Genomic DNA, 7,785 nt, shown 5'->3' with positions numbered 1-7,785 from the left:
CCCCCCCTCCTTTTTTCTTTGTGTGTGTGTGTTTTCGTTTCTTGCGGACTGACATGTTGTAGGAAATGGTTATTTCCGCTCCTCACCATGGAAAGGTGTCTGCACTGCAGGTCAAGGAAGGCGACTCGGTCGACGGGCAGGATCTTATCTGCAAGATTACGAAGTCGTAGTCGACTTGCTGCGGCCGTGATCCATAAGACATCAACGAGAGGATGCGATGATATAACAGATAGCAATATCCGTGTCTTCTTGTCTTGTCATTCTGCATGAACATGATTGATTGGTGGAGATGTGCTGTAACTGACCGAATGAGCGATGCGATGGATGTTTTTTTGAGACGATATGCCGTGTTCTTTTTTTATCTATATAGATGATGAATTGAGTTGATTTCTCTTACTTCAGAGTTTGTTTTTCACTTTAGAAACTTGGGATTGGAATACTTATTACTGTTAAGTTGTGGAAATATGGAGATCTGTATCCATAGAACAACATTTCAGGGGGATGTCAATTGTCAATTGTCATTTTTCACTTTTCTTTCATTATTATTCATCTTCCTTTTTTTCTTTGAATAGTTCCAATGTATTTTTTTATTTTCATAATATTCCATTCTTTTATCATCGAAGAAAATAACCAAGACGCATCATTGGTCTAGTGGTAGAATTCATCGTTGCCATCGATGAGGCCCGCGTTCGATTCGCGGATGATGCATCTTTTAGTTTCGACGCTCAACCTGCGGATGGATACTGTTGAGCTTTTTTTTTCTGGTCTTTGTCTTGTCTCTTCTCTCTTTTCTGTTTTCTTGTTCCTCTCTCTTTTCTGTTTTCTTGTTCCTCTCTCTCTCTTTTTTTCCCCAATCCTCCAGGATAGTTCTATTAGTTCTAGTCCAGTCCAGTCCAGTCGGTCTACAGTAGTATTTCATTAATATTAATAATTAAATATCTTGGAGGTTGTTGCAAACTTGCAATCAATAAATACTAGACATTATTTTTAATTTTTAATTCTTGTATGGTTACTAGGGGTATGTCGACGAATACTAAGTCTAAGACTGGCCAGAAAGAAAGAAACCTACCTACCTACCTACCTAACCTAACCTAACCTAGCGATTGGATTCATTGGAAGTCCGATGGATCAGTGATCACCGCACAGTAGTCTACGGAGTACTCCGTACGTAGTCCACACTCTCCCGCTCATCCAAATCCCGGTCTACATATACCTAAGCCCGACCCGAGACATCGCCGAAACTTCGAAATTCGAACACGAACGAATACTACTAATAATAATACTAATGGTGCCGGAAGAATGATCTTGCGCTACGCCAGTACGGAGTAGAGTCCAGACATGATGTGCAGTGCACATCAGCACAAGTGAGAAAAGGGCAAAGGACTCGATTCGATTCAGTTCTAATAATACGCTTGGCGGGATGGAATCATGGAAACCTTTTTTCTTCCTGGGATGGGATTGATCGACTGGACTGTACTGGACTGTCCTACCTGTTGGTTCGTTCAATTGCCGAGACATTGATTCTAACTAACATATCTACTGTACAATTATTACGCCGGTCTTTGGCCTCGTCGTCTTTCTTCCATTCACCGTTGATCCAATTCCGGGATAGATAGAAGCAAGCAGGAGGGACCTGTCTCTGGAGCGTGGACCTTCAGGTGTTGATAAAAGGTTGATTGATATGCACTTTCTCTTTCTGGGATGCTGTGGGCACAGGTTCCGACCTAAAGTAATAATAAGGACTCCTCTTACGGAGTACTTAGATCGGACTCCGGGGAGTTAAGACCCTCACTTGATTCTCCCTCGATGTGGTTTCTATATCCATATTATTACTTCGTATAATCTGATGATTACCACATTTATTAAATATTCTTGATGAAAAGGTGGACCACGAACAAGCCAAGCAGACAGACTAACCCACTCAGCCAGTCCTTAAAATATGGCATTATCCTCTTGGAAAGGACCCTCATAACCTGTACTGTACCTAGGTAAGTCCATGGATAAGCCTAACTCTACCCTGGCAAACGATCAGAACGCAACTAGAGGCGACTCGGGATTTGAACTTTGAATTTGGACTTGGACTTGGCTTGGGGAGAATTTTCCAGATCCCCACGAAGAAGCCAGACAGACTCCAGACCAATTTTTTCTTTTCTTTTTTGAGTCTTTGACTTTTTGCCATTAACCTTGTTTATTATTGTTCGTCAAACAGGGGCGTGTTGATTGGATGCGATAGAGACTACTACTCGTAACTCGACCAGGGATTAATAGATATCTACCTGAGTACGGAGTACAGGGATTGCTATCGGTATCGCCGAGGATATTCCATTGCCAATCCATATCGATGGCCGATGATGGACCTGACCCATTTTTATTGAGAATATGGATTCTTGTTTGTTCGTTCAACTCCACATCCTCTACGGAGTCGGAGTACTGCGGCCTGCCCCACGTACCTCTCCATACTAAGACTGGCGACTGCGTCCGCGATATCACATTCTCCGCCGTGGGGCGATCAACGCGACAACGCCTTATGAGCCCGGAGACGAATCGACTCGACTCGGCATTCGGGGAGTGGACTCGGGAGGGGAACGAACGGGCCTACGGAGTACAGTATTAGATTAATTAGTTCAACGGTCTTTGGCTTTGTCGCAATCGCCGATGGCGTAGCCCACGACGGAGTTTAGTTCAACGGTGAGCAGGCAGACAAAGATAGAAATCGACTCATTACTAATCTATTCTGAATGCTCTGCTCTACTGTATGTCTTATTTTTAACCGTCCCCGCTCGAGCCTTCGCCGCTGGCTGATTTGGGCGGAGTATTCAACCGTCTCGCAGCCATTTGCTGGGCCCTTTCTTGGTAATGTGCGCTGCATTAGGTATATTAAGACCGGTTGCGATTTACCAGAGAACATTGTTATTGCTGCTCTGCCCTGCCCACCTGCATGGATAGTTAGACAACTTGCCGCCAGCAGCAGCAATCGCAATAATATGGCGGGTACTCCTGTTGTTGCCTTGGACCCAGCTTCCTTTCTTCCATTGCGATCCCGTTCGATTTTGCCGCGTTATTGCTTTTTTCTCTCAGATCAGGCTGGATGGGGAGACGTGATTACGGTGTCATGGAACAATCGCATCCAAACCACAATCCCAATCCAGCAGACTCCTTTGCGAAGACGACCACCTCGTCTCAGACCGGTCCTGCAGCAACAGCAACAGCAACAGCAGCGCCAATCACAAACGGACAGCGAGCATCCATCACTTGCGACAGCTGTCGAACCAAAGACTCTCAGGTAGAGTGACTCTTCCTTTTCCCTCTGTTCTATCTCAGATGTCTTCTGCTGACACAGTGTGCGCCGCCAGTGTGACAGGACCAAATGTGTCGATTGTCGTTGTGGATGCACTCGTCACCACCACCCTAACGGTAACGGCTGGAGCCAGGAAGCAGCAGTATGGACGGACAAGATCGAGACGTTGGAGAACGAGATCCACCGCTACGAAGATATAATCGATAAGCTGGAACTCGGGTCTGATTCGGACGTTATGCGCCTGCTTCAGCAATTACGGAGTCATGAGAGCAAGCGGAATGAGCCTGAGGCCCGTTTAGAGGATACTCGACGTGCGCGGTAGATAAAGGGTTCTGAACAACAAACAGATGGTTAATATTGAGGCTCAACCGAGAAAGTCAGGAATCTGAGCAGGTCGTTGACTGGCTGGATGTGATGATATTCGTCTCCGAAAGACTTGTTCTTCCTTCTCAGCAGTGGGAATACATCGGAGAACGTCATGCGATTCTACTTTTCCCGACATGATCCAGCATTTCCTCCCAGCAATGGTGCAATCGCATGGAGAATCTGACGCATGCATAAGTGCGATGCACTGCCTGGGTCTTCGATCGCTGAGATATCCTTTTCTCTTCCAAATATCTACCCCGTTCTCTCTCAGATTGACCTGTTCAGATGACGCCAAGATGGTCGCGTCTCCTCGCACGTTGATTCTAAGATCCTTTCCTCGACCCGGGAGATTCCGCGCAGACGCGATTTCGATGCGATCGGTGTTCTTGTGTCCAATTCGGGCTTATCATACAATCTCCAACTTGGTCATCGATTCACAGAGACATCTGGACGATTTATTGAATTCTGTTGTCGCGTGGTTCGGATTCTTTGGGTGAGGACTACTCATTTCTGAGGCTGAGGCGGGCTCCGTTGGTTCGAGATTATTTCTATTTCTGTCTCTTTGTTTCTTCGTCCTTTTCTTTTGTCTATTTTCAAACGATACGAGCTAATCAGTCTAGTTATAATAGTATATGATCGATAAGTATGAATAGACCCGAGGTCATTTTAGGAAGAATAGATTCAGCAAACCAAGAGAAAACAGTAAGTGAATCGTATGAGAGCAAGTTCTAAGGTAAAAGGGACTGTTCATGATGTGTAAGGGTGGTAGGATAGATCATGCCAACAGTCACATGATAAGCTCCGCTGCCGTATTCCAATTATTATTCGTCACTGATCTCTTACTCCTTTGAGCCATGGAACGCAACACAATACAATATCTCAATTACGAGTACCTAAACAATGGTTTGTCTGAAATGAATATCAACCACTGGCCCGATTGGTCATTATGACAATGATCAATAATAATGGAGAATTACTGTACATTACCCTTATTGCTCATCCTGGCCCAACTGAGTGGAATTGTCTGCGTGATTTATATCTGTGCTTTGCTCCGTTCGAAAAAGCAGCCTGCCATTGATATCAAACCTACCTGGCGTTGGGATTCTGCTTGCTATCGCTTCATTGACGAATACAAGAGCAATACTCATCACCATCCAAGTCCAATGTCAAGTCTAAGTTCAAGCTCCGGCGAAAATACATCAATGGACACCATCAGAGAGCCGTACATCCTCGACCTCGCTCATCGGGGCTGCATCCAAGGCGTGACGATCCTGCAGAAACCTGACAGTCGCACTAAGGAGAAAGCAACGGCGACACAACAAGGTGATGCAGTCCCATTATGTCGCTATTTCGGTGGTCTGCGCTATGCACTCCCGCCCACGCGCCGATGGGGACAGGCCCGTCCGCTCCCTCGCGATTACTCGTACGGCATGAGGGAGAATCCAGGACGACATGACGGCCAGGCGGCTGTGTGTCCGCAGCCGGGTGCCTCATCTGAAGATATAGATGGGTTGGATGAGGATTGTTTTCAGTGTAATGTTTGGGTGCCTGTGGGGAGTCGTCCGGATGGAGGTGAGTACACTGTATAAATAACAGGTCCTGTTCAATTACGTGCTATATTATATGTCGGATGCTAATCGATGACTTCTAGGCTGGCCGGTTTTCTTTTTCATTCGTATGTCCTCTCTCTGTTACCTTCGTATTTCATTCTTCTGGCCTTTGATTAATATCCTCTACGTGTGTAGATGGTGGCTTCTTGCAGGTTGGCACTCCCAACTTGGACAACTACGCCGCTCTACTAGGAGAGACCGACTTCAAGTGCGTGATTGTGACCCCGGCCTATCGACTAAGCGTGTTGGGGTTCTTGACCTCAAAAGAACTCCAGCGTGAAGCGGCGTCACATGGCGAGAGCAGTGGCAATCAAGGGTTCTGGGACCAGCGCCTGGCCCTCGAATGGACACACGAGAATATCCATCTGTTTGGGGGGAATGCGTCGAATATCACTGTTGCTGGATACTCTGCAGGTATGTTGGTGTCATGAGTATATACGTCTGTTAGATACTGACGCATGGAGGCGCTTATTCGGTCTTCCATCAACTGGCCCATGATCTGTACCTGCCCGACGACAAAAGCATCATCCGACAAGCCGTCATGTGGTCCAATGGTCCTGGGATACAGCCCAAGTCGGTCTCGAATGCGCAGGACCAATTTGACGACCTCCTCTCTGCTCTCGATGTCCCTCAGACACTCTCCCCTACCGAAAAGCTCGCGCGTCTGCAGTCCCTTCCCGCTCACACTCTCATCGAAGCTGGCATGCGCATCAAGCAGCATCAATTCCGACCCTGGAGTGATTCTGCGTTCATCTCGACCAATCTCTTTCGCGATATCGACAACGGCACGTTCGCGCGCCGGCTGGCAGCGCGTAACATCCGGCTGATGAACGGCGAGTGCCGTGATGAGCATTTTGTGTATGGAACCTGGCATCCCCCAAAGGAGGACTCGCTTTCGGCTCTACGCGAGCGCATCGAGGCCGACTACCCGCCCGAAGCCTGCGATGCCCTCGTCAAGCTGTACTATCCCTCAGGCCAGCTGCCAGCGGATTGTTGGGACTGGCTGGACGCCTTTGGCCGGCTGTATGCGGACGTACAGGTGCACATGCTGGAACGGGGGTTCCTCAACGCGCTGGCCCGCGGGGGAGCAGGGCACTTGCTATATCGGTACCGAATCGAGTACCGCGTCAAGTGCGTCGATGACTACCTCCCGCCGGCATGGGGCGTCACCCACGGGAGCGACAAGGCGATGTGGTTCTGGGGAGACGGGGCCGTTCTCGAAGAGGTAGAGAAGCAGATCGTCCGGTCTGCGCTGCTCGATCATTTGGTCAGATTCGTCAGGGGAGAATCGGAAGTAGGATGGAATACGCGGAACGTCAAGCAGGCCCGGAGGTTGAGACCGGATGGGAAGGTCGATATCTGGGATGATACCATGTGGGAACGGGGACAGAGGGTTTGGAATGCGTTGCAGGAGGTTGGATCAACGCAGCCGTCAGCAAAGTTGTGACATGCATAGGCAGGAAAATAGCTACTGTTAAGGTGTAGATAGCATCGAATTGAACCTAACTATATACACAGACTCTCAACCAAGTGGCTCGATCGACGCAGCTTCAATCCAGAGAATCTCTTTATCTTTCACCTTTCATAGGTTATGATGTTATGTAGTCTACGCCAGTATGCCGAATCATGGATATAGGGAAATGTAGTAGTACCCGCCACGAGCCCATTTTCCCGCGAAAACTTGCATTTTTTGTAAGTTTATTTCTCAACAAAATTATATGGTAAGGGTATTAGGGAAATATATATTTTTAGTTAGAGCATTAGTAAAACTAAATTTCTTGTATAAAACTTTTTAATTTACTTATTATAATTATAGGATTTTTGACTATAGAAACTTGGAGCAAATTTTCTTAAAATTTTATCTATTAAAATACTAGAATAATTGAACTATTATTTTAATTAATCTTTTTAATAACAACATTCTCATATATAAAGAGAATGTTTTATATAATTTTTATTTAAAATAATTAACATTAAGGGGTTAAAGTTTTAAATATAAACTTTTGAATGAATTGAATCTGATATTAATATAATATGCAGGTTTTGCAGGAAAATGGGCCCGTGGCGGGAAGTGGAACTTATGACCACAGACGTGTACCATACCTTGACAGACCCATAACTTGATTAATAAGATTATGTACTTAGAAGTAACTGCAAACGGGCTGACGTTCAATCCAACAATCAATCGCTTGTGTTCCGAGCATTGAGGTCATTGAAGGTTCCAACTTCGTGACATGGAACCGGAGCCGATGGGGACGAATGACGAATGACAGGGCTGGACAGCTACCCGCAACGACGCAATTTCCCCGCAAAAAATTGGCCTGGACGGTTCGACCCCACAGTGCTCCAGTGCTCCTTCCATATCGTTCGTATAGTCTGGTGGAACACATCCCATTCGCTACGCTTCCATCTATCAGTCATCGATTCGATTCGATTTGATTTCATCCTTGCAAGTTGCAGCCATCCTGGTCTTCTGCCGCACCACCAGTTACCCATATCGTGCTAGGGAGC

General features: G+C 46.6%; 2 protein-coding genes and 1 non-coding gene across 3 annotated transcripts; all 3 read left to right on the top strand.

Moving 5' to 3' along the window:
- Window positions 1-637: 637 nt before the first annotated feature.
- VTN77DRAFT_t88 lies at window positions 638-708 on the top strand. Its single transcript has one exon. It is a non-coding gene; the product is annotated as a tRNA-Gly (tRNA).
- A 2,404-nt stretch (window positions 709-3,112) lies between these two features.
- On the top strand, window positions 3,113-3,620 carry VTN77DRAFT_5083 (uncharacterized protein; the record flags this gene model as incomplete). The annotated part of the gene is made up of 2 exons (XM_069421214.1): window positions 3,113-3,283; window positions 3,354-3,620. 2 exons carry the CDS (start codon window positions 3,113-3,115, stop codon window positions 3,618-3,620), a joined length of 438 nt encoding a protein of 145 aa, XP_069277265.1.
- A 1,246-nt stretch (window positions 3,621-4,866) lies between these two features.
- On the top strand, window positions 4,867-6,721 carry VTN77DRAFT_5082 (uncharacterized protein; the record flags this gene model as incomplete). Its single annotated transcript, XM_069421213.1, has 4 exons — window positions 4,867-5,236; window positions 5,316-5,339; window positions 5,410-5,688; window positions 5,739-6,721. 4 exons carry the CDS (start codon window positions 4,867-4,869, stop codon window positions 6,719-6,721), a joined length of 1,656 nt encoding a protein of 551 aa, XP_069277264.1.
- Window positions 6,722-7,785: the final 1,064 nt, after the last annotated feature.

Source organism: Rasamsonia byssochlamydoides, assembly GCF_041956645.1.
Source record: "Rasamsonia byssochlamydoides strain NRRL 3658 unplaced genomic scaffold VTN77scaffold_36, whole genome shotgun sequence".
Taxonomy (NCBI): Eukaryota; Fungi; Ascomycota; class Eurotiomycetes; order Eurotiales; family Trichocomaceae; genus Rasamsonia; species Rasamsonia byssochlamydoides.
This window is presented reverse-complemented; position numbering and strand designations above follow the sequence as displayed.